This window comes from Martes martes (genome assembly GCF_963455335.1).
Source record: "Martes martes genome assembly, chromosome: 1".
NCBI classification, from domain to species: Eukaryota; Metazoa; Chordata; class Mammalia; order Carnivora; family Mustelidae; genus Martes; species Martes martes.
This window is the reverse complement of record NC_137888.1, coordinates 18,325,698-18,353,521: the sequence shown is the minus strand read 5'-3', so window position 1 is coordinate 18,353,521 and position 27,824 is coordinate 18,325,698. Positions and strand designations below refer to the sequence as shown.

Here is a 27,824-nt window from a genome sequence, read left to right as displayed (position 1 = left end):
TTTTTGGTCCCTGGGAGTAAATACAAAAATTGTCTGTTTAGCCCTTGGAGTGTGTGCAGTATAAGTGCGGGTCAATTTTAAAGAAGGCAACAGAGCATTCATAATGGGTTTCCCTTTTAAAAGCACAGTAGACCAAAAATAAACCTGACAAAGGGCAGCTGTAGAGTTTTAACATGTGGAAAACTCCACAGGCAGCAGTTATGTAACTGGAAAGAAACATGATAAATATTTTACACCGTTAGATGAACTTCCAACTCTGACACGTGAAAAGCAAAGAACACAAAACACAGCCCAACTCTCCAAAGAGCAAAAAGCTTAGACTGAGAAGGGGCCAAGTCTATTGCTAAAATCGGAGCCCTGGCTTCCAGCACGAGTCTTGATTGCTTTTTTTCCCCCCTCTGGCGTCCAAGGAGGAGTCCGCGAGCCCCATCTCCCCCGAGCGCCTCCCCCGCAGCTTCTCCCGTTGGCCAGAAATTTTCCCCAAATCTCCACCCCTAGGCTGAAAACCCAAAAAGTTTTGTGCCACGGAGAAGGAAGACAGGAGTTGGAGGGAGGCACGCAGAGTTGCCCTCCACCGCCGCCTCGCCCCAGCCCCCGCGGCCCGCGCCTCCCGCCCCCGGGCTCCTCGCCCCGGGGACAGCTGGCAGCCCCGCGCCGGACCAGACACAAAGCCGATCAATCCCGGTGGCGCGGGGGCGGGGGGACGCCCGCCAGGGCTTCCCTTCCGCTCCTCGCCGCCTCCGGCCCCCTCATTAGGACCCAGCCCACACCTCGTCCGGCGTCCACGGCCCTCCCCCCTCCCACCCCTCACCGCACAAAAGGAACAGCCCAGGCGCCCCCAGCCCGGGACGGGCCAGACCTGCCCCTAGGCGGCCAGCTGAGAAGGCGCCCCCGAAAGGGGGAAACGGACATCCATCAGGGTCCGCCCACCGCTCCCCTCCTCTCCGCGGAGCGAGTCTCTCCTCCTCGCCTGCCCCAGAAGTTCAGGGGCCCCGCGCCCGGCCTCCCGCGCTCCGGCCGCCGGGACCCTCGGCCTCCGAGGAGCAGCCAGCTCGGACCCCGGGAAGATGGCGAGGAGGAGCCGCCACCGTCTCCTCCTGCTGCTGCTGCGCTACCTGGTGGTCGCGCTGGGCTGTAAGTCGCTGGGGTACCTCCGCCCTCCCACCCACGCGCGCTGGGACCGGCCCCGCAGACCTCCGGCCCCTGGACGCGGCGCTCGCTGACCGCTGTCTCTGGGGCCCTGGACTGCGGGTGCGCCGCGGGGCGTCGGACTTGGCGCCCAGCGAGCGGGAGTCGGGGTGCAGGCAGGCTCGGGGCGGCGCGGGGGTCTTCGGTTTATTGCAAATAGCATCTGATTTTGTCCGTTCTGGGTGGAGAAAATTAAGAGTCCACAGCAGCAGGTTCTCACCTTCTTCCAAAGTTGGGGTAAGTTTTCAAAGACGCAGGGATGCGAACAGAATGCAAAACTCACTCCTTGCAAGATGCTGGGATCTCAAGATGGCATCGGAGGGAGGCAGGCGCCGGCCACACGCGAAGTGCCCGAGAAGGGGATCGTGTTCGACTTGCCTTGATTTCTGAGGCTTCCAACTGTAGCGGTGAAAGGCAGTGTCCTTGTGGGGCAGGGGGATGAGGGGAATTCGTGGCTGCTGAGCCACAATTACTTTTTATCCTTTCCACCTGCACATCTATATTCAGTTAGGGACGTCTGGTCTGGGGACTCCAGCCAGCTGCTGTGTCCTCAGGGGACGTCCAACGGAATGGTTGTTAGAAAGAGGCAGAAGCTGAATGAAACGAGTATGGGGGGGACGTCCCAAGGCCCATTTCACGGGGTGGTTCTAAACAGGATTTTCACGGATTCTGGGCTCCTGAGATGTAAAATCCTGGGAATGTATCGTATTGTTTTGTTTTCTTCGCGATAACTTTTTAGAAAAATGGAGGAAATCGAAATAGATCTTAAGTACTTAAGCAATGAAATCCTTTTTCTATTGTTTTTCTTTTTTCTTTCTCTTTTTTTCCTTTTTTTTTTTTTTCAATAGAATGGGTTATTATTGTTGCTATTTAAGTTCTGGTAATATTTAAAATAACCCGCCGGATGAGTGTCTAATACCATAATACAATGACTTTTTCTCACGCTCTTATTGCCGAAGCGAGTATTGCTGAACTGAACGTGATGTGAGCTTTGTTCCTTAGTGGGGGAGGAAGGTGCAAGTTGTCTCAGTGAAGGGACATGTGCTGACCTATATTATAGAAAATCAAACCAAGAAGGCAAGTCTTCACAATAAAACCATTATGCAGTTTTGAAATTGGTATGGTATTGGACGCACAAAGAAAAAATGCAGGAATGGTAAAGGGCAACAGACAGGCTAGAGGAATTGTCACAAAACTGCCAGGAAAGTTATATATATATATAGTTGATGATCCTAAATTTCAAATTAAAAAAGACTGATTTTACAATTGCCACTAATTAAAAACAGAGAAAATGGTTTTACTCTTCTATTCTTATTCAGTGATCAAAATAGAAACAATACACCCTAAGTTTGAAAGTGTAGCCAAGAAATAACCAAGAGGTAAACACAGGCTTAGATGAATGAGCAGAATAACCTCTTCTTCAGACTTTGGGTAAATCGAAACACTGGCTCTACTCCTTTTTTTTTTTAAGGATTTTATTTATTTAACACAGAGAAAGCACAGGCAGGGGGAGTGGGAGAGGGAGAAGCAGGCTCCCCACTGAACAGGGAAATTGATGCAGGCCTCAATCCCAGGACTCTGGGATCATGATTATGAGCCAAAGGCAGACGCTTAACCATCTGAGCCACCCAGGAGCCTCTAACCATTGGTCCTTCTAACCCTGACTCCTGTGGGGGAATAATTTGGGAGTATGTGTGGATCTTTTCTATGTTGTTCCCAGGATGCTAAAAGGTCTGGCATTGCAAGAATGTTTTCTTTCTTTCTTTCTTTCTTTTTTAAATAAGCTCAGTTATTTTATAACAGTACATTTAAAGAAATATTGTGAAGATAGTATGGAGAGTTCCATATATACCACATCCAACTTTCTCCTTTTAATTATATTTTATATTAGTATGAAACATGTCATAATTAATGAAACAATTTTGGCACATTATTATTAACTAAAGCCCAGACTTTATTCAAATTTCCTTCACTTTTTCCTAATGTCCTTTTTTATTTCAGGATCTCAGAGTACTATATTCTATTTAGTAGTTCTGTCTCCTTAGGCTCCTCTTAGCTGTAACAGTTCCTCAGACTCCCCTTGGTTTTTATTACCTTGACAAGTTTGAGGAGTACATGTGAAGTATTTTGTAGAATGTCCTGTAATTGGTGTTGTTTCTGATGTTTTCTCATGACTTCTATATCAGTATGGGCTTATGAATATTTATTTTATACTTTGGATTATTGTCAAATATGATTTTATTTATTTTAGTACTAAAGTTCTTCCAGGTTTGGCCACTAGGAGTTCTTCTAGTGATTTCTGTATCCTCTAATATACCCCAACATTCATTCATTTTTATATATATATATATATATATATATACACACACACACACATACATACATACGCATATATATATACATATGTGTGTGTGTATATATATATATATGGTGATAAATGATAAAATGCATTATTTATATATGTATATAATGATGGGGTATGTCAGAGGATACAGAGATGTGTGTGTGTATATATATATATATATATGCATTTCTGTTTGTTTTGTTTGTTAGCAATTCCTTACTTTTTGGCAACACAAAGTGCTTCAGGCTGATCTTTTATGTTCCCTGTTCCAGTCCTAGAATTAGCCATTTCTCTAGGGAGTGCTGGTTCCTTTTATTGGAGAATGATATTAGAAACCAAGATGTGAGTCTACCGCATACCACCCTGAATACACCTGATTTCCTCTCATCTCAGAAGCTAAGCAGGGTCGTGCCTGGTTAGTACTTGGATGGAAGAAACCAAGATGTAGGCATTGAGTATGATCTTGGATGGGAGAAACCAAGAAACAGGCATTGGGTACACTCATTGCTATCAGAGTGTTGTTGAAAAACAAGAATGTTTTTCAGGGCTAAGTTTCACTCCACAGTCCTATTTGTGATTTATCCACTCAGGTTTCATGTCCAGATCCAAAAACTATATTAAAGACTTTGTATATATCAGATACTGTTCTAAGGATTTTTTTGAATAGTCTCTCTTTTTAAGTTCTCAGAAAATGCATGAAACAGAGCAAATCTTCAGATTACAGACAATGTCCCCCAAGGCTCAAAGAAAGCTCATTCGTGTAGGCTAGAAAGAAATGGAACTGAGATTTGAAGATCTGAGAATTTGTTCCACGGATAATTGGACTTCTCTCCTTTTTCTCTCTGAGCAGTTAACTTCTTTCACTGTCTTCATTAAAAAAAAAAAAAAAGACCTTGTGGATTTTTATTCTTTAATTGCATACTTATCTTCTTAATATCCATCCCCAATATAACTGTACCACCCTTTTGTTCCGAACCTATTATGTACAATATCATGCTTATTCCATTCTTTTATTTCTATTTGTTTGTATTCTTATTTCTTTCTTAGTCTTCTGGAAGACTTTGGTTGTTGCTGCTGCTGTTAATTGGACTACCAGTTCAGTGTACCTGTTGATATATGGACATTTACGTGTGTGTTTATGAAACTATATTTATATGAAAGTGGGAACTCCATGAGGGAAGGAGTTTTTTCATGTTTGCTCCCCACTCTATGTACAATGCTAAGCAAAGCGCCAGGTTAGTAGGAGGTGAAAATAGACGTCTGTTGATCAGATAGGAAGGGCATGAATGGAGGACGTGGAAAAATGGATGGATGGAATTAATGATTGCAATATAAATCATGAAGCTGTAATTAATCCTAAGTAGGTGAGGTGTCTGATTTCTCTGAGGTGACATTTAAGCAAAGTATTACATCAAACAAAGTTGAATGTAAATGAGAGCCATGTACTGGTAGTTGGTAGTTGGTAGTTGGTCCTCAATTCAGGACTGGAACCCAAGCCAAGCTACTTGGCCTGAGTCTGTAATCTCTCATCAGCTGATAAGAACTGTGGAGCAGAGAGAGGTCTGGATTTTCTGCAAATTCCCAAAGTTCTGCCCCGGTGGCGGAACTGACCCAAAAGAGCACTCCAGGGAACCAGTGCCAGGAAAAATCTGTCCTCTGTAAACAGTGTTAAGAACAAAGCATCATCATCAATGTGCAGAGGAAGACTGATTCCATCCTGGCATGGTCTTAATTATCTGACGAACATATAAGTCAGATTGGGCCTGCTGGTACACCTGATAACGGTTTTAAAACCGAGACAGAGATGACATTCAAAAGGAAGAAGTCTAAACCCCCCCCCAAAACAAAACAAAACAAAACAAAAAAACCCAAAGGAAGAAGTCTAAAACAAAAAATCAGCATAAAGAGAACAGTTAATTCCCTAAAGCTGATGATACTCATTTTCCTTCCGCCAGAGCAGTTTAATGAGAGGGGCCCGTGTGCATTTACATATATGTTTTCTCTACCCATGGTTTCTATCACATCTGTTTCCTCTGGTAGGCCTTGTTGGTAGAGAAGATGTTTTGAACTAGCGAAGCTAGAGCTGCTGTGTTTGTTGAAGTGGGACCAGAAGAAATCTGTACAGACCATTTTTTAAAATGACCTTTTCATGCACCGCTGAGTCAGTACTCCAGTTTACCTGGATTGCCAGATTGATGCCTTGAGGAAGATGAAGGTCAGTATAGAAAAAGGGGGAATCAGAATCTAGGTCAAGGGCTTGCTTTGGCAAAAGCAGAGAAAGAAAACATAAAACTGGGTACTGTTTTCTTAGGAGGTGTTACTATTAACATGACCAGAACTCAGAAAAACAACCCAACTGTATTATTTTTCTATTGCTGCAGAAACAATTACCATAAATTTAATATAACACAGGTTTATTATCTTAAAGTTCTAGAGGCTAGAAATCTGAAATAGGTCTCACTGGGCTAAAATCAAAGGGTGGGAAGGGCAGCTATCTTCTGGAGAGTCGAATGGAGAATCAGCTTCCAACCTGTTTTTCCAGCTTCTAGAGGCCACTGACTGGTGGCCCCATTCTCCAGCTTTGAAGCCAGCAATGCTAGGCCTCCATAAACCTGTTTTCTCTCGTATACCTCCCTCTTCCACTTATAAGGACCCTTACGCTTACATTGGACCCATTGGACCCACCTAGGTAATCCAGATTTATCTATCCATCCCAAAGTTAGCTGGTTAGCAACTCTAATTCTACCTACAACCTTAATTCCCATTTACCACGTAAGGTAACGTGTTTCAGGCTCCTGGGATTAGGATGTGGACTTCTCTGGGAAACAAACCATCACACCAACCAAAATTAGGATGTACACAGTAACAGTGTGATCAGCATTGTAGCCAAGAATATTCTAGATCCCATGGAGCAACCCTAACTTTTACCTTCAAATTATAATTTATAGTGATATAGAATTGTAGTTTTTGAGTTCTATTTTAGATCACGTAGTGTAGCAGTAAAGAACATGTACTCTGATGCTGAATTCTGTGTTAATTTACTAGCTAACTGTATGATCTGGTACAAGCTATTTGATTTCTCTGTGTGTCGGTTTACCAATCTGTAATGGTGATAATCCCAATAATAGACTTACTTCGTAGAGGTGTAGGTGAATTAAATGTGTACACATTTATAGCATACATAACACTTAGAAAACTGGTCTTGTTATTATTGATAATATTTGGGTCAGTGGAGCTAAACATTCATATTATCATTTATAATGGATATCCTACATTTCTGAGAGTTCTATCCAAACACAAATAATAGGTTGTTTCATAAGTATTATATTAATACAAACAGTTTGTTTTACTCACTTTTATTATTTAAAGAATTTATTTTAAAATGTGTTTTTTAAAGTTTTATTACAAAATACACACATATATCTGTATTATTACAGAATACTCACACACGTATATAGACACCTGTCTTTCTATCTACATGAAAAGAATATGACAGGCAACAGGAGAGGGCAGAACATCTCAGATACAGAGGAACAGTGCTGTAGAGAGGTATTTGAGCAAAAGCAATTAGGAAGCAGAAGAAGTTCCCTATAGCCAGAGCCTGGAGCACAGGGGAAGACGAAAGACAGCAGCCAGGTGGTAAGAGGGCCTTGTGGAACACATTTAGGATTTTGGATTTATCCCAAAGACCGGGAGAAGCCGTTGAAGGCTTTTAAACACTGAGTATCAGTTAGATTTGCCTTTCAAAGAGAACACATTGGATGGAGTGTGGAGAATGGGCAGGATGGGTGGGCGGGACATGGAAGTAGGGAGCCCCGTTAGATGTTACTGGAGTGGTCCAGGCTGTTACTTCCTAAGTATTTCTTTTATATGGCTTATAGAAAACATGTACATATACATATATAATTAGACATTTACATTCACCCACAGAAAGTTGTTTTAAATCTGAAATGTAGTTAGTTAAATTTTATCAGGGATTTGAGGAAAACATCTCTTTGGTTTTTAAGGAATTTTTTAAAATGCCGTATGCTACTCGTGTTTCCAACTCTGTCTTTGGCTATCAACATCTATACATGAAACTAGCTTTTGGGGCTACAGTTTATCATCTTTTAATATTGTTCTCTAACACCCCCCCCCCCGGGGATTGTCTTCCTTTAGCTTTGTTTTACCTTATCCCCAATTTGCCATCCTTAGGAGGGTGATTGGAGTAGATTTGTTGGGGAGAAGAGTGGCCTTCTGTGTTACTAAGCATCTGAGGTACGCCTGTATGAGAGAGATGAAGACACAGAGATAGATAGTGAGATAGAGGGGTAGAGGTGGAGAGAGGAAGCAGGGGAGAGAGAATGAGAGAATGTGTGTGCTCAAAGGAATGCCTGCTAACAGGACCCGCAGTATCCTACTCTTGGAATCCTCAGGCTGGTGAAGGGTTTGGAAATGTTTACAGTATAAATTGTTCCCACATTTTATAAGCAGAAAAGCAAAGAACTCCTGGACCAGTCCTATGAAGGCATTTCAAGAGCTATACTCTTAGCTCTCCACTGTCTTGGCTCAAACAGTCCTGAGCAAGAATTCTTGTGATCCTCTTCTTCTTCTTCTTCTTTCTTTCTTTTTTTTTTTTTAATTTAGAGGGAGAGAGGGAATCTCCAACCCCAAGCAGACTCCCCACTGAGCGCAGAGCCCGAAGCAGGGCTTAATCCTAGGGCCCAGAGATCATGAGCTGAGCCAAAATCAAGAGTAGATGCTTAACCATTTGAGCCACCCAGTGCCCCAAGAATGCTTATGGTTTTAACAGATGGAAGTTTTAGTTCTTAACTGAGGAATTTTGCCTTTCTCTCTCTTCTTAGGTCATTGGCAGTTTTTATTTGTTTTGCTAGATTTTCTGTTTTGTTTTAGTTTTCAAAATTTTTCACAGGGACAGTTTGGGACTGAGTTGTTTTTATACCGGTAAGGAGTGAAAAAGCCTAATCTGGTCTTTCTCCTTCATTCTAGGTGTTTCCAGATCACTCACTCTCCTTTTTTCAAAGCAGTCACCTGCTGTTTTTAGTTTTAACTTTGCTCACACTGTAAAAACTTGCTAAATACTTTATTTATGGGCATAATTCAAGACAAAGAATAGATCATTGCTGAGTGCATTTACTTACACATTTTACTTAAAAAAAGGTATGTATATGGTAAATTCAAACAGTACAGAAATGAAAAATAACTCTCCTTTCTAGCTCCCCTGACTTCTATTCTGCTCCTTGCAGATAGCCTACTCTTAAGCTTTTTGAATATAGTTCCAGAAAAATTGGGGGGAAAATACAGTTCCAGTATATATGAGCATACTTGTATAGCTTTTTTAAAAATAAAAATCAGGGGCGCCTGGGTGGCTCAGTTGTTAAGCGTCTGCCTTCAGCTCAGGTATTGATCCCAGCATTCTGGGATCCAGCCCCACATCGGGCTCCCTGCTCGGCGGGAAGCCTGATTCTCCTTCTCACCTTCCGCCTGCTTATGTTCCCTCTCTTGCTGTGTGTCTCTCTTTCAAATAAATAAATAAAATCTTTAAAAAAATAAAATAATGAAAATAAAAATTTACTACGCTTACTGTTTTTCACCTTCCAACAAATCAAATGATATTATATATGATATTCTATGCCTTTCTGCAAAACTTTATTTTTTAGTTTTTTAAAGATTTATTTTAGAGGGAGGTAGAGCGTGCATGTAAGTGAGGGGAGGAGCAGAGGGAGAGAACCCCAAGCAGACTCACAGACTCCCTGCTGAGCACAGAGGGTTAGGGGTGGGGGTTTGTTTGATCCCACAACTCAGGAGATCTTGACCTCAGCTAAACCAAGAGTTGGAAGCTTAACACACTGAGCCACTCAGGCTCCCCATGCAAAAATTTACTTTTACTAGTAATTAAGCCACAACCCAAAGCTATCTCACAAATAGGACCATGATAACACCTTGCAGAGGCCTTTAAAATCCTTAAGCTGACGTGCAGCAGGGGTTATGGTCTAATTAAAACCAACAAAAGTAAGTAGTGAAATGAAATGAATATAACAAAACAGAGGGGAAATAAACTCCCAAACCAGTAAAGGGAAAAATTCCAACTCCGATGCTATGAAAAAGGTCCGGAGTAGAGGATAAGGGCCAACGCTCAGAGAAGACCAACACCAGCGCCAGCTAAGACTTACAGACAAGTGCAAACTGTTACTATTTTTAAAGGAGACCAAAGAAGTAATGACCGCAAATAAAAAGGGAACATGTTGAACTACTGGGAAAGTGCTAAATTTGAAAACGGAGGATTGCGCTAATGTCTTTAAAAATGCTCTAGAGGCACTTTAAAATAGGAATGGATTCTGATCAGAAGTTGAACGTCCACCATGGAATAAACAGTAACCCAAGGCTCTATTTGTTTCGTAATCTAAACACAGCAGTGGGCTAGGTCATTAAAAAATAGGATAAAAATTCCACATAAGGTGATTGGAGCTGTGGATCATTGGACTTTGGCCCCATACAGTGTTTTTGGTTTCAGAACAAGTCAGGTGCTTTGTGCCCTGCCTGTGTGGATGTGTGTAAAGGAGTGAACAACTCTGCCATTTTAGATACAATGTTTCTCCTTCCCAGCCATCTTCTCTTCTCTCGCCTTGTTAATTGTCCCAGTTTTCTCCCTGTGGCAAATGCAATTACTCCCTGAAGGTCTAAACCCCTTCTTTCTCTTGAACCCTCTCCAGCTCATCCATTCCTCAAAGCTGAAGTCTACCACATATATTACACTTCTGGTGTTCTTGGTATGTTCCTGGTTCTCTTTTGTACTTACTGGGCTATACTGTCACCATGTTTTGTTTGTTTGTTTGTTTGCTTTTGTCACCATGCTTACATGTGTTTCTCTCTGGATTGTGAATTTGTCAAGGACAGAGACAATACATCTTTGTGTCTCTAGCACCTAGAATCCTGCCTGGCACATGGTGATTCTCTAATACTTAATTGAATAGAGGTAAGTAGCCCGGAGTTTAATGTTCATTTGCTTCTTAGCTTCAAAAAATGACATTTTAATACTAAGGATCCAAGGACATGTGTAGGGTGAATATTCTATAATGAATGCGTAATTTCACTGCTCTTAGAACTTCCTCCTTCCTCATGAACTATAGCGTCCCTAGAGTTTAGACTGACAAGGTAATATAAAGACTGGTCTGCCCTACAGAGTTTTAAGAAGTTTTGCTGATTGCTTGATGCCTTCTTGTATTGTAAACAAAACAAAACAAAACACACACAAAAAAACTAATGTAACCTCCTCTTGAATTAGTAAGCACTGATTAAAGGTTCGGATGAATCAAACGATACCTCTTCGCAAGTTGCCTGAGATAAACTACAGCACAGAATGGTAGGGTTGTACAAGTACTGCCTGGAGCAGGGGATTCCAGACTTGACCCTCATGGTTCAGTCTCTTTGCCACTCAATTGGTCCCATAGCAATCCATGCCTCACGGTAGGTAAAAGTTTGCTAAAAGAGAAGTGAGGGCCTGATAAACTAATCTTTATTTCCAAACCAAAGGTGGTTTTCTTAGGCATTCTTGTCCAATAATCATATCTTCTTGTAGGATCTTGACACCTGCTCATTAGCAGTGAAAAACTTTCTTCTGGATCCAGGTGACTCATCAGCTAGGTCCAAGGGTATTCTTCCATTGCAAATGCCAAGATTAGAGGCATCCTAAGATTTTCAGCTCTACTGTGCCACTCTCCCAGAAAATCTGAATGAGGATGCTGAAATGTTCAAAAAACACCTGCCTGGAGCGCTAGTTCTTCAGACTTTTTTTATTCCATGTCCTACTTCTCTTAAAAAGAGCATATGCCCCAACATACGTTTTGGTACTGAATTATATGCATGTATTTCTGCATCAATATATTATGTTAATTATAAGATATATATAAAATAAGTATCAGACAAATGAGGTAATGAAAAATAAATCAGCAGTAGTGCCCTTGGGTGGAAATGAGGTGATGGTTGCCCTAGATTATAGTACTTGATAAAACCTCTATCATTAAAATACTGTGAGACTGGTATAGGAATAGAATGACAGACAAATGGAACAGAATATAAAGTCCAGAAATTGGCCCTAGTTCATTTGGAAATTTAGTATAGATGTGAGATGTATCTTTCCATTTATCTCTGTATAAAATAGGAGCATCTTAAACCATAGAGAATGCTTAACAGATACGGTTGCAATTGGGCGGCTCTTTGAGGGAAAATGATAGGATCCTGACAGTGTACATGAGGGTAAACTCCCAATGAATCGAAGATCTAAATGTCAATAGGTAATAAATTCACCCTCCCAAAATAACAAAAGCATGGATGCATTCTTTTAAAAACTATCTATCAAGGACACCTGGGTGGCTCAGATGGTTAAGCGTCTGTCTTTGGCTCAGGTCATGATCCCAGGGTTCTGGGATCAAGTCCCATATCAGTCTCCCTGCACAGCAGGGGGTCTGCTTCTCCCTCTCCCTCTGCTGCTCCCCCTGCTTGTGCTCTTTCACTCTCTCTCTCAAATAAATAAATAATAAAATCCTTAAAAAATTAAAAATTAAAACTATATATCAAAAGAGCATCTGCTCAAAAAAAATAATAAAATACCATACAAAAATCAAAAGGCAAATGACTAATTGGGAAAAAAACATCTGCACTCCAAATCTCAACCAGAAGGTTCTCAGTCTCATGAGTCTCAGCCAAAGAGTATATTGTCCCTGACATGCAACAAGCCCCCCAAAATGGAAAGAAAATAAAAATATAAAGAACAAAATAGAAAAATGGCTCACATACCACACTCGAGTTCCCAGAGAAAAATTTTAATAGTTCTTTCGGATATGACAATGCACTCAACCTCACTTAAATGCAAATTAAACTGTCACAAGGATAATATCTCTTCCCTGCCAGATTAGCGAAAACACGTAACTCATCTGCATCTTCTGTTATTGAAGCAGCAGGCACTCTGCTGAGGGGCTGTGTAGTGATGCCTCTGCTATGGAGAAGAATTCAGCAAGATGTAGGAACATTGCATGTCTACTCTGACTCATCAACTTCACTATCAGGAGCCTATTCCAAAGCTGTATTTGCAAAACATAGGACATGATTGATGCATGGTATTATTTATTTCAAAATTATTTATTATAAAGAAGATTGAAACCAGAGAGCCTGCTTCCCCCTCTCTCTCTGCCTGCCTCTCTGCCTACTTGTGATCTCTGTCAAATAAATAAATAAAATCTTTTTTAAAAAAATTGAAAACAAATGAACAGAAATGAACCTACTGTGTACCAAACCAATGATGTAACCATGCAGAGGAAAGAATTTTTCCAGTCTGAGTTTAGAATATGCCACTGAGTAGTAGAATTCATTTTAAGGATAAATAAAGCTGCAAAAATAAATAAATAAAGCTGCAAATACATTTTCAATGAAAATAATTGAAAACAGTGGTGTTATGTTGAAGTTATACTACAGGATAATGCAAAGCAATAATTATAATAGTATAGATATCAAGATTTTCAGTGAAGGAAAAAAAGAGATACAAGTATTACGTTTTTAAAACAGTAAAAGTCCTATTATATATTTGAATTGAAAATGTCAGCATGAACTCCTAATGCTTTCTTGTTCCTAAACTGCGTGTTTCCTATCTCTGTCCACTAAAAAAGCCCAGATGAAATCACAACCCGTATCAGTTCATTTTAATCAAGTGACAAATAACCTAAGAAATCTCAGTAGTTTGCCACCATACACAGAACTTTTGCCTACTTACCCTTTTGGGGCCCCATGTCAGCTGCAGAATCTGGGCTCTGCATGTCTCGTTCTCATTCCAGGCCCCAGGCTGAAGGAGCCGACCCTGTTGGGGACAGACAGTCCTTGTGGCCACGGGAAAAGCAAGGGACGGGCTAAACTATGTGTTCATTCTTAAAGCTTCGACTTACCAGAGCGTATGTTTGTTGGTGAAAACAATCCCATGGTCAAAACTGCAAGTGGGCTGGGGAAGTGCATCCTACCATCCAGGACGCCCTGGATATCACGTGATAATAAGTGGGAAGGGAAATAGAGCAGTTGGGAATAGGAATAAAATCTACCCTACAACACTGTAAAAGTCAGCATACACATTATGATCTCTAAATACCATTCCCAGCAGTGACCGGGGAACCTTTGGAGGAACATCTAATTCCATATTTAGGGTTGGACATATGTAACTCTAGAAACATTTATTTTGTTGTGCCAGAAAGCAAGAAAACTCTCAAAGTTAATGGGGTCGTGTCTAAAGGACACAGGATGCAACATGAAAAGACTCACTGTGGCCAAATTAGAGGCTAAATTAGAGAACCAAAAGTGAAAAAAAAAAAATTGAAGGCAATTGATTTAAAGATGCCAAACATATTTTTAAGTGTATTCATGATAGACATTAAAAAGAGAGTTGATAAAATTTTAAAAAATCACTACACTTCGGTCATCATTAGAGCCAACTACATCAATGGCTCCCTACCCTGATTTTTAACAATTAGAATAAAGAAGTAAGCCTTCATCTCCCTTTCCTTTAGTGTTTGTCTATATAACATACAGCCTTAACGGACAGGGAAAATTCTTCTTTATGGAAGTCAAGCTAGTAAATGTGCAAAGATAATAGGGAAAACAAAAGAATCTAATCATCATCATCTTGCAACTTGTCAATGGTTCAGGATATGATTATTAAAAATTAGGCAAAATGTGATAGGGACCTTTAAAATGGAAGGAGCAGTCTGTTATCACCTAAAACCACGGATTAATCTTAGCATCCTTCAAAGTAGGACATCATTGTGTGATACAGCAGGAAGCACATGACATTCCCTACATAGTGTTTGTGCCCATCCCTCAAGAATATAATAATAATAATTGACCTTTATTTGAATCAAGCCACTAGGCAAGCTACCTTCTCTTTACAGGAGAGTAGATGCACAGATTAAAGACACAGACAAACTTAGAAAGTGGGCTGTTCTACAGAATAAATAGCTAGATTTCCATAATAAGTCAATGGATGGGAGAATAGGTCAGGTTAGCTCTGGATTAAAAACAAAACAAGACAAAAAATCTTAAGAAGCTAGTGTAATGCTAAAATGCGGATCCCGGTTCAAAAAAGATATTACACGAATTTGACTAAGGCAGGGCACTAGATTATACTAAGAAATGAATTATAATTTGTTATTTTAATGTCATTATAGCCATATGTCTTTAATTTGCATTGATACCTCCTAAAATAATAAAGAAAATTGATTGATATATATGATTGGCTTTAAAATTTCTCAACAACAAAAAGGATAGATGAAGTAAATAAGGCTGTCTTTATAACTGTTGAATACAAATAACGAGTATATGGAGTCTATTGTTCTTTTCTCTCTGCTTTGGTGTATATTTGAAAATTTGTCATAGGAGCACCTGGCGGGCTCAGTCAGTAGAGTATACATTTCTTGATCTCGGTGTTGTGAGTTCAAGCCCCACGTTGGGTGTAGAGATTACATAAATAAATAAATCTTTTTAAAAAAAAGAAAAGGAAAATTTGTCATGATAAAAAAACTAAACCTATAAAAAAAGAATGTGATAAATATATAAAATTCCAGTATTTCTTTTCTTTGCCCCTCTGGGTTTTATTGGACAAGCTGCCTTACAGGCTCCTGGTTAAAGAGAAAATAATAGACCAAAGTGAGTCTACTTGAAATATCCACTCTACTAAATTCTACACCTTACTTAACCAATATAAGAAACTGAATTCTGTCGGAATGGCCCCTTTTTTAATCTAGCTAGTCTGTGTCACACTAACAGAAAAATAAAATGCCTGACAATAAGCCAAACACCCTGTTATTAACCAAACTCCAAGATCCTGAGTTATACAGCAAAGTCTGTTAGTAAATCTGCATGTAACAGCGACGTTTTTCTTCATAATGTAGTGTGGGCTTTCCAGTTCATTTCCTTTGAAAGGGACTTGAATATTTTATTCCCTAAAATCTAGAAGTACCCATTAGATAAGTGCCTGGCAAAGTCATAGACTGATGACAAGAAAAGGTGAGCATAAGGAAGAGAGTTGATTAAATTCCTAAAAATGTCAAGTTTCTCTCTTACATTTATTAAATGGTGGCCAGTCTGATCAAACCTCTTTCGTCTACCCTCTGGCTCTTCCAAATAACAGAAGAGACCACTGCAGCTTTTTTTTTTTTAATACGGTAAGGGCATCTCCAGTGTTTAACATAGCAACTCAAGTACATTTCAAAATTGCTCACACTTCCTAAAATATTCATTTAATGCTCAAATCCATGTCATTAAAACTTAATATCAAGTTCCAAATGAGTTCTTTATATGGTTTAATTTCCCATAGTTCCTTTAACCTTGAAGACCCCGAAGTTCTGAGGATTCTCTGGAGAAGACTCTGGTTGTGGGAGAAGAATGAAAGAATTAGGGTCATTTAGAAGCCGCCCCGAGCTGTGCCAGCAGCTTATGCACACTCTCATTGTAGCCCTTCATGTCAGAAGCGATTTCTATGTGGGATAACCCATTCCCCAAATACACCACGAATTCATGAGCAAGAGAATGTAGGCATTAATAGAAGCCGGAGTTCACTTCACCTCCCATCCCATTACCTCTTAGAGTGGAAACCAGACTGCATCATATTCCCCACATAGAATTTATATTTAGAGTCCTAACTATGCAAACAAGCAAGCCATGTCCCTCTTGCTTTCATCATTCCACACATTCAACTATTTATCTCTGGGGGTGAGATACCAAAATCTGAGTGATGATGAGCTCATTCAAGACAAGCCTTTTCCATTACATGGGCTGGAACACTTGAGGAAATTGATTTCTTATTATTAGAAAAATAAAAAGACACATAATTTTGGAAATCAGTTATAGAAATCTCTCTCTCTTTTTTTAAGATTTTATTTATTTATTTAACAGAAATCACAAGTAGGCAGTGAGGCAGGCAGAGAGAGAGAGAGGAGGAAGCAGGTTCCCTGCCAAGCAGAGAGCCCGATGCGGGACTTGATCCTAGGACCCTGAGATCATGACCTGAGCCAAAGGCAGAGGCTTAATCCACTGGGCCACCAAGGTACCCTAGAAATACCTCTTTTGAAGAGCAAAGTTATCTCACCAATGAGTGTGTTGAATATATATACGTATACATATTTCCCCCCTCAGAGAATGATGGATTCTCATCTTTTACCTGAAAGAATATCAGTTACATTTTCTTTTTCTTTTTTAAGGTTTTATTTATTATTTATTTGATAGAGATCACAAGTAGGCAGAGAGGCAGGCAGAGAGAGAGGAGGAAGCAGGCTCCTCGCCGAGCAGAGAGCCCGATGCGGGGCTCGATCCCAGGACCCTGAGATCATGACCTGAGCCGAAGGCAGAGGCTTAACCCACTGAGCCACCCAGGCACCCCTCAGTTACATTTTCCATGATGGAGTAACTCAGGGGCATGTTCACATTGACTGGAATGGTGGGCAGAATCACATTCATTTTTCAAGTTGATTAATTTTATAAATTAAAGTTCTCAGTCTCTTTGGCAGGGGTATGTTATTGGATTCATAAGTTATACGTCCAGGTGAAACATCTGTACTGGAGGGTCAGAAGACCTCCTTATACCTCCAACCATAAATGTCACTTGTTTACAAGGAAGCAAAAAGTATGGCATAAATAAAATGGAGCTTGGGATGCAAAGAACTAAGATTGTGTTAGTCCGCTCTTAGTTTTTTGTAAGGCTTTAGAAAACTATTGTATTTGGATCTCATTTTCCTTGTTTGTAAAATGAAGGGGTTTATTTAATGATGATTAGATTTCTTCATAATTTAACATTTTGTTTTCAAATGGGGAAAAAATGTACCATACTTGGATGCTAAAATTATTTTGTATGGTGTTGAGAACTTATTTTCATTCTAAACTACCCCTTTCAGAGTTCTTATTGGTTAGAACACAGATCTTGTTTTGAAAAGGAGCAAGAAATGGTTTGGTATTCATGGAGTTGATTGTATATTATGTATAAAGTCTCTATTTAATGCAGTGGGCCATCAGGAAGTTGCTGGAAGTTTTGAAGAGTGAAGCAGTATACCAAAAGCTGGTATTTAGGGTAAACAATGATTTTGAGCCTTACATACTGAATAGACTTAGAAGGAAAGAGGTGACTATACCCTGAGTATTAGGTAAAAGGGTACAGGATTAAGGTAACAGCTGCCAAAATTATTTAAGAACGTTAAATCCAAAAGACATTGAAAATAGAAACTGGTAAGATTTAGTGGTTGATTAAATATAGGGGAACATCAAAAACATCAAAACAGTAATTTCCAGTTTGTAAATTTGAAGAACCAGAGAAATCATAGTATTTACATTGAGAAGGAATGATTATTTTGTATATATCAAGAAGCAACAAAGTATCCAACTAAAAATGTCTCTATAGAGAATTGAAAAGAGGATAAAGGTGTAAATCCTCTTGTACCTATCCCCTGTACTTACGTGGTAAACAAAAATAGGAAAATTCACTCTGGGAAAAGACATTCTTGGGGAAAATATAGAGGTTGATTAGTAGGGACAAAGGACAGAAGTCTGGAGAATGTGCTCAGCTACAGAATAGAAAAGATCAGAGACAATGAAGAAAAAGTGCCCAAGGAAATAATGCACAAAGCAGGGAGGAATTTTGCCAAGTCAGTTATCTGGAGGCCAGAAGAACCAAGGGAGATCAGAGCGAAGCTATGGCTAACCTGAAGGATTAAAAAGAAGAGAGAATTAGCATTTGAATGGAACTTTAGGATTCATAAAACACTTCACACGAATTATATTACTTAATTCTCCTGTTAACATACCTATGAGGTACCCGGAACTATTTTTATCAAGGTTTCATAAATGAGAAGCAGAGGTTCAGAATATGTTTAGGGAGACACAGAAGCAGGTCTTAAAGAAGTTAGAACTGTTGACTCCAGATCCCTTTTTTTTTTTTTTTTCCCTATGTGGGAAATGAGGCTCCTGGAAAGTGTAAGGAAAGGTGAAAGGCTGAAGAGATTTTTAGGGGAAATAGAAGGTGCTCTATTCTTGTGTTCGCTCTGGCACTATAAAGGCACAGGGAGAAGAGAGGGGAGCCTCTGTCGTACCATGTATGGATAGAATCAGCACACAGTATCCTGCAGGGGCACTGAAGGATGACTAATTTTTTTCTGGCATAACAAGAAAATAATTTGAGTATTCCATTTAGAGTGTGGGTGATGGCTTAAAGATCTTAATATGTTATTAAAATGCTTTCTGACATTCGGTGTATTTGTAGTGCGGTTGTCTCTTAACATATACATGCCTTCTGTTCACAACTCAAATTGAATTCAAACCAATATTAACCTGAAGGGTAAGCCATTAGCCCAAAATAAGTATTTCATGATCTGAAAATATTGTTTAACTAAATGGGAAAAATATCCAAACATGAGCTCATTCAATATTGTTGAGGGATTTATTATCAAATTTAGTCACCACTCTAGCATCATAGATCATTTAAAAGGGAAATAGAAAAAGTCCCCATAATTTTCTGGCTTTTTTCCTAGAAGTTAATATCAAAAGAAAAACATGAATATTGTCATAAGCAAAAATAAATATTTTCATATATCACACACTTCCTAAATTTTTTATAGGCATTGCCTTTTAAATTGCTAGGTGCTATCTGATAGTAGGACACGAGGATTTTTTTCCCTCTATTTTGAAATGAAGAATAACTCTCTTAGCTAATTTCTGTGGTACCATTTTGTCATTTCTGCTGTCTTTTACTACTTCCCAAGTTTAGTTTCCATGGAAACAGGATCAGTCAGAAAATATTTGGGACTCTTTCAGAATGTTGAGTCCAAGATTCCTAATTAGGCTTCAGGCACTTGCAGCTTAATTAATATGAGTGTCTGTGTTATATCTTTGAAGGTAACGCAGACTGGGTTAAGATTTCATGATATGTTTGCCTTTTCAAAGATTTTTGTTAAAGATTTGGATCAGAGAACTTTAAAATCACTTAAGTATGGGCAGAACATGCCTGGAAGAAAAAAAAAAAAAAGAAATATCTTTAGGCATACTATTTCTGACAGATAAGAAAACTTAAGAGACCAATTATCCCAGTTAGATCATCAAAATTGGTTAAACGTTTCTTAGCTGAACATGTTATCCTTTGGAATACAGCATATTGTGAGTAGGCAGAATTATATTGGGCTTAGACTTGGAGTAGGGAGTAATTAAAAAATCAAGAGGTAAGAGAAAATTATGGAATTGAAAAGCCAGCAAACTATACCAAAACGGCCTCAATAAATCCTGTGTCCTCTCCAATATCTCCTTCATAGTTTTCTTGTGAGAACAATTACCACCAGTTGAACATGGGAGATCATAGGTTTACCATTAAAAAATTAAATTTATAGGCCATGTGACATCAGCTGTGTAAGTGGAGAATATCCAGTTTGTAATGGTTTCCACGAAAGCTTTCAGGTTTCTATTAGCTGAGTCTGTGTTCAAGGAATTCGATGGGGAGCTACCAATGGGTGTTACTGCCCCAGGGAGTGTTATGGAGTTCTGGGAACCCATTTGATTGTCACAGTGACGGTGAGTGCTATACATTTGCTGGGCAGGGACCAGAGCCGATAAATATCTGTGTGCCAGACAGTATTGTAAAATGAAGAACTTCCCTGTGTCCGTCACACTCCATCCTTCATCCTGCAACCAAGTCCCACAGCATGTTCAACTAAGTAAAATCTTTATAATTAGCTGAGCCTATGACTTACACTAATTTAGCTGTAAACAGATTTTTTTTTTTTGCACAGCCTCAATGCATAAGTAAATATCCACAGTGAGCCTGTTTTTTATTTTCCTGAATGGCTTCAGGTCTTTTTCTCTTAAATCCAGTTTAACATTGTAAGTATGGACTAATACCTGAATTCTTCAATATTATGTATTCTAGCGGACTCATGTATAAACATTTATAAATCAAAATATATAATATTTTACTATATATTGCTTTCTTTTCATTTCTCTTTAATATTAAAGGAACACTATATTTAGTTTTCCAAATTTTATACATGTTTATATGTATTTATATGTACGCATATATACACATATACACATCAAAAATGTTATATTACCCATAAATTTTGTTTCAGGATAATAAAGGGGCATGGAAAATTTATTAGAAAAAGAGGTCTGGGGTGGGTGGGTGCCTCAGTTGGTGACGTGTCTGCCTGTGGCTCAGGTCATGATCTGAGTGAGGGTCCTGGGCTCCCTCCTCAGCAGGGAGTCTGCTTCTCCCTCTTCCTCTGCCCCTCCCTCACCCCTCCTGCTTGAGCACGCGCGTACGTGCGCTCTCTCTCTCTGTCATGCTCTCTCACTCTCAAATAAATAAAAGCTTCAAAGAAAGAAAGAAAAAGAGATTCTGGTAGTGCTGAAAACCAACCAATTAAAATAAATGGATGCAAATTACATGTATTTCATTGCTGCAGTAAATTCTTCATTTTGTGGAGGACAGGAAACTTATTATATATTCTATTTTTAGGGAAGCAGTTTTTCCCTATCCAGGGTTCATTTTTAGCTGATACAAGAGAAAAAATTAAATGGGAGAAAAATATTAAAATAATGACTCTGTAGAATGCACTGAAGAATAACTGTTCATATGTACCCATGTTTCACTCAAATATGTCTTTTTTTTCCTTTTATATGTAGTTAGAGTGAGGGTAATTTAGAGTCATGCAATGTGAAAGTTACTTTTAGATTTTCATGCAAAGAGGCTATAAACTTTAATATTTTCAAAGAGTTATTAAAGTATCACTAAAGCCTAGTATTGTATTTTAGTTCACCTAGTATTTGTGGGTCTAGTGTGCTAAGCAGTGTGCTAAATTACAAAGATATGTAGTTTATACCATCTTTTTTTTCCATCTTTAAAATATATTTCATGCTCTATGTAAATATAGTTTATAGTATATATAAAATATACTAAAAAAATTATACATCGTATTTGAAGACAAGACCTGTTCAGTTTTGTTTGGAACAGACATTTAATTATCTCTAATTGTGTGTGAAGCATGATGTAGGTACAAATGTGTCACACAGTTCCTAACAGTGTCATGTTTCCAATGCTATTCAATGGAAGACACAGATATGTAAAAGATAGTTTGTAATAAGAAATAATAAAGGCTTATAAAAAGTGCTACATCAGATAGAGAAGGGCTGACTATGTACAGAAGGATAGAAGGGACTGGGGAAGGCTTTGCCGTTCATGATGTTTGAGTGGGGCACTGGATTATCTATGGGAGTTCCCCATGTGTCAGGTGAGGGTTGGAAGGAGGGGATTCCAGGGACAGTGGAGGATGGAAAGACCTGTGGTGTTCAAGGAGCAGTGGGAGCCCTCTGGGGGTGGGGGAGGACTTGAACACAGAGTCTGTGGAGGTCAGCGATTGAGGAGGAGGCTGGAAAGACAAGCCAGTTCTGAAAGGCTATATGAAGGAATTTGGCTTTCATCCTGAAGGCAAGGGGGAAGCCTGTGAAGGAAGCTCAGTATAATCAGGTTGTGGGGCGCTTGGGTGGCTCAGTCGGTTAAGCGTCTGCCTTTGGCTCAGGTCATGATCCCAGAGTCCTGGGATCGAGCCCCGGATCAGACTCCTTGCTCAGTGGGGAGTCTGTGTCTCCCTCTGCCTCTCTCCCTCTCTCTCAAATAAATAAATAAAATCTTAAAAATAAATAAATAACCAGATTATATTGTGAGAAGATACCTCATGAAGGAGAGAAGCAGATGAATTGATACCCGTGCACATTCGTGTCCATCTTTAGCAATTTCCCTCCTGAACCGAAGAGCCATCGCTGCCCCCGAAAGCTAGTTTCTTCCCCGTGCTCAGGATGATACTCCTCCAGTCTCCTTGGGTCCTTTGTTCCATCTTCACTTATCTTCATTGCCAGCTCTCCAATCATGGGCTACAAACATGTTCAAGCCTCTACAATTGCCGTGGGAAAGAGCTCACCATGATCCTGTAATGAAATTCTTGAATCGGTGATCTGTATTTATCTCCATTTTTGTAATGACCCCTCAGCCCACTGCAGAGTGCTCCCTTCCCATGCCACTGAATTGCTGTCATTGTGTCACCAGTGATTTACTAGCCTCTGAATTCACAGCTTACTCTCAGTTAAAACCTTACTTGACCTCTCTGGAACATCCAATATTGTTGACGCTCCCTCCTTGAAAGTCTGCCCACCCCTGACTTCCATGACATCATTCTGCCCTAGTTTTTCTTGTTTCTCTGATTACCTCTTCTCAGTCTTCTGCAGAAGTTTCCCTTGGGCTTTATCCTCTCTAACTCTACTCCACTGTTCATGCCCTAAGTTATAGTTCCCCTTGGAGAGTCACAGTGCTCCTCAGCATGCCAAAGGCTCTAATAACCCCTACATTAGAGAATTTTGTTTAACTCTTTTTTTTTTCAAGGATTTTATTTTTAAGTAATATCTACACCCAACATTGGGCTCAAACTTACAACCTCGAGATCAAGAGTTGCCTGTTCTGGGGCGCCTGGGTGGCTCAGTCAGTTAAGCATCTGCCTTTGGTTCAGGTCATGATCTTGCTTCCTGGGGTGGAGCCCAGCATCAGGCTCCCTGTCTGATGAAGTCTGCTTCTCCCTTTCCTTCTGCCTGCTACTTTTCCTACTTATACTCTTTCTCTCTCTCAGTCAAATAAATAAATAAAATCTTAAAAAAAAAAAAGTTACATATTCTACCGACTGAACCAGCCAAGCACCCCCGCTTAACTTACTAACTGGATGTTTCCCAAACCTTTATGACCATGGAATCTTCATCTTTCTCTAAGACACTAAATGTCAGGGGCCAGTCTCAGGCAGAGGAGACAGGAAAGGAGCATCAGAGAAGAGAACCGAGAGAGGATGTTGTTGCAAAAACTATCAAATGTGACAAATCATAAAAGGCTATTTAATTTTATCAAAGTGGATTTTGTCAAGATGTTACCTAGAGCTTTGACAGGAGAATTTTTTTTTAAGTCATTATCTATTTATTTATTTATTTGACTGCGAGAGAGAAGAGAGAGCGAGGACAAGCAGAACGACAAGAGGAAGAGGGAGAAGCAGGCTCCCTGCTGAGCAAGGAGCTGGATGCCCTGGTGCCCTGACATGAGAACTTTCTAGAAGTGGTGAGACTTAGGAGAGGCCTTAAAGATTGGATAGAGTTTTAATGGAGAGGAGACAGATCCTTCACTCCTCTGCACACCTCCCCTCCAAGTGAAGGCTGTGTGAAAAGGATAAGGAAAACTATCCGTTTTCCTTGAGGATATAGACGTGGCTCAGAGGAGGGTGTTTGTTAAGGTTTAAAGGGGAGTGACTGACTACGCAAGGTTGTTCTCGGTCACTATTCTTGGGATATAAATGACTGTGAGCATTTTAAAAAATTACGGTGTATTGCTGAACCTCCAAAAAGAACTCCTAAGATACAAAGCACCCTTGTATTAGACACCCCCAAATTAATTTATTACTGTAATTCAATATGATGCCTGTATTGGAGTTCTCCAGAGAAACAGAACCAATAGGGAATGGCTTTAAATAAGAAGACTTCTTTTGAGGACTTGGCTCATGGGATCAGAGAGGCAAGCAGGTCCAAAATCTGCAGTGTGGGCCAGCAGGTCGGAGACCCAGGAGGAGTCAGTGCTGCAGTTCAAGGCCAATGGCTGTCTGCTGACAGAATTCCCTCTTGCTCAGGGGAGGACATTCCCTTGTTCTGTTCAGGCCTTCGCCTTATGGGATGAAGCCCACCCACGTTATGAAGGGCAATCTGCTTTACTCAAAGTCTAGCCACTTAAATGTTAACTTCATCCAAAAGCACCTTCACGGGAACATCCAGAATAATGTTTGACCCCATATCTGGACATTATGGCCCAGCCAAGAGGACACAAAATTAACCACAACGCTATTTTAAATTATATGTTAAAACTTTTAAAACAAGTAGTTTTACTTTAAAAAATAAAACCTCTCACCGTGGGGTGCTGAGTGGCTCAGTTGTTAAGTGGCTGCCTTTGACTCAGGTCATGATCTCAGGGTCCTGGGATGGAGCCCTTCATCGTGCTCCCTGCTTAGCAGGGAGCCTGCTTCTCCCTCTCCCACTGCCCCCCCCTTGTGTTCCCTCTCGTGCTGTCTCTCTGTCAAATAAATAAATAAAATCTTTAAAAAAAAAAAAAGACCTCACCTTGTGTTATTAAAATTATAGTTTTTAAAATGGATATTTTTAAAAATAGGAACAGTGATTTGTGGCTTTAAAATCACATTTTAGGTAACTCTTCACATACTACATACCGCTACTACTATGTACTTTTTTGCTGCAGCACAATATGAAAATTAATTCTGCACAGTGATGTTGTGATAAAGTGTTTTTGACTTCAAAATTAGCTGCTTCAGAGTCTTTCATTGATTAATTTTGTGCAACTCATTCCTTAATTCAAAAAATTAAACATAGATTTTTATATTGTATTTCCATTTTCTCCATAATTAACTTTGTTTCCATTCATTTGGTAAATAGTTGCTAGTATCTACTACAAATCAAGTAATTCTTGGCCCTGGGGGTGTACATAAGAAAATAAAGCTCCCTGCCTTCAGTGCATAAGTACATCATACAGTGTGTTAGAAGGTGATGGGTACTATGGAAAAAAGAAAAATCACATCAGGATTAAGGAAATCAGGGAGTTTGGAAGGAAAAAGGTCAGATGGAGGTAGGGTTGCAATATGGAAGAGGGTGGCCAGAGTAGACTTCATTAAGGAGGTGTCTGTCCTCTGAGCAAAAACTCGAAGAAGTAAGAGAGTTCACAGATATCTGAAGGAAGAGCCTTTCAGGCAGAAGGAACAGACAAGCTTGGCCTATTTTGAGGCTGAGCAAGGAGGCCAGTGTCCCTGGAGCAGAGAGAGGGAGGAATTGAGGAAAGGAGGTGGAAAGGAAGCAAGGCCAGATTGCATAGGACTTCCAGGCCAGTGTAAGGGTGTCTACACTGGGGAAAATGGATCACTGATTGAAGGTTTTGAGCAAGAGTGCCATGATCCAATTTAGTATTTTAATGGATCTCTCTAGTGCATGCATTGAAATTAGATTTTAGAGGAACAGGGTCCAGCAGAAGGCCAGTCAGGAGTCTTTTGCAAGGATCCAGGCAGAGATGATGGTGCTCAGAGTGGTGGCAATGGACATAGTAAGAGAGAGTTCTGGATGCATTTTGAGGGTAGAGCTAAGAGGATTTGCTGATGAATTGGATACAGGCGATGGTAACTGGAATCATTAAGGATAAGTGTAAACTTTTTGGCCGGAACAACTGTGAAAGAACAGAGTTGTCATCATCTGAGTTGGGGTAAGTGGGGCAGATACAGAAAGAAAGATGAGGTTTGGACATAGTGTTTGAAATGTCTGTTAAACCTTTAAGCAACAGAGTTAAATAGGCATTTGAATCTGAGTCCAGAATTCAACAGAGACACCTCGACCGGAGATATATATTTGGGAATTGTTAGTATCTGGCGGTTTTCAATGCCGTGAGTCTGGATGACCGCATTAATGGAGGAAGCCTAGGCAGAGAAGAGGAGGTGACCAAGGTCAGACCTGTGGGAAGGAAAGCTAGGAAGTGTGCGGTCCTGGATGCTAAGTGTAGAAGGTGCTCTCAGGGTGAAGGGCGTGGCGAATTGTGTCAATAAAAGTAGTTAGGGAAGGCATCGCCATCGTTTATCATGTTTTACGATGATGAGGCAGACCCCAAAGAGGCTGTAGCTGACCCAAATGTGTCACAGCAAAGATACAGTGGAGGTCAAATTTAAACCCAGGACTTGCCACTCTGAGCAGCCGCTGTAATGAAGACATTATATTAATCATTTAAAGAAGGGAGAAAAATACAGAACCCTGGCAATGCATTCTCTGTGTTTGCAATCCATCCGAATACATGATTATTGCGGAATCATTTGTAAAATGCTATGCTTGCATCATCCCATTGGATAAAAAGCGCTGTCAGGTGAGAAGGGAGAGCTGAGAGCGGAGAGGCGAGTATTTGTAGAGAATCTACTGCATGCCAGGAAGTAGGCCAAGCAATTACATGCTTTATTTAATCTTGTAACCCATTAGGGAAGGCGCTGGTAGGTTCATTTTACTTCAGTGGAAACTGAGGTTTGGAAGGTTAAGGCTGTAGCTTGTCCCAGGCAATGTGACCGGTAATTCACGGCACCGGGTATTCAAAGCTAGGGGGTCTCCCCTAGGGGGTCTCCTTTCATCTCTATCAGCTGTGACTTCCTGAAGACAAGGAACGATTCTGTTCCCAGCTGTGATGAAGCCTTGGGCCGCCTTTATAAGAGATAACCCTTTCTTCACCCATCTGGACTTTCATGTTGCTTTTTGTTTGATTTGTCAGATATTTAATCAAAAAGCCAAGCTGTCGAAAACGGTGCTGCTGGTGGTGGTGCAATGCTGTTGAGTGCTTTCTCCCATTGGGTGAGAAGCCAGGTCTGACACCACCTCAGCAAAGTAGGACGTGCTAGGGTTACCTCTACAGCGTTTCAAAGTATCTGGTGGATTTTGTGACCAATGCAGCCCTCCTCATCTACCTGGGATATCCGACAACAATTTCACTTGGTTTTTTTGTGTCAGTTACACTTTTAGACGCCATATTTGGACACAATTTTCTTTGTTCATTTTGTAAATGCTTCTTCTGAAAAAGTCTCAAAAATTGGATCTCTCCTGGCACGTGCTCATTTCCTGACCTGCTCAGGACGCAGCTCAGATTGGAATGTAGGCAGATGGTCTTAGTTTGCTAGAGCGAAAATGCCATAGGCCGGGTGGCTCAGAAACAATTGTCTATTGCTCGCAGTTCTGGAGGCTAGAGGCTAGAAATTCCAAGACAAGGTGCTGGCAGATTTGGTGTCTGGTGAGAGCCTGCTTCCTGCTTACGAGCCGCTGCTCTCTTGTGTCCTCGAGTGGCTGAGATGGGGATCTCTGGAGTCTCTTTCACAAGGGCGATATTCCCCTTCTTGAAGGCTCCATCCATGACCTACCTCATCATCTCCCAAAGGTCCCCACCTCCTAATCTCAACACACTGGCCATTAGGATTTCAACACTCGGATTTGGGGGGAGGGAACACAAACATTCAACCCGTAACACAAGATTTTCATTAAACCATTTCTTTTACTGGTCTAGGTGATTGATTGACCCTGGAGGGTAGGTTTTGGTGTTGCATGTGTAGAACCAGTTTTGAAATAAGAAGAGTGAGTCAAGGAACTGTCTTTATGGAAAGGGGGGAGGGGTGTAATTATAGTTCCT

The 27,824-nt window shown here is 40.3% G+C and overlaps 1 protein-coding gene across 2 annotated transcripts in view; it reads left to right on the top strand.

The window, feature by feature from the left end:
* The first annotated feature begins 519 nt into the window (after positions 1-519).
* JAM2 (junctional adhesion molecule 2) overlaps positions 520-27,824 on the top strand; it is a 62,520-nt gene continuing 35,215 nt past the window's right edge. For both annotated transcript variants that reach the window (XM_080809907.1, XM_080809908.1), the window contains exon 1: positions 520-1,134. In XM_080809907.1, coding sequence (XP_080666033.1) covers positions 1,068-1,134 — 67 coding nt within the window. In that variant the 5' untranslated portion in view covers positions 520-1,067. The remainder of the gene's footprint in view (positions 1,135-27,824) is intronic.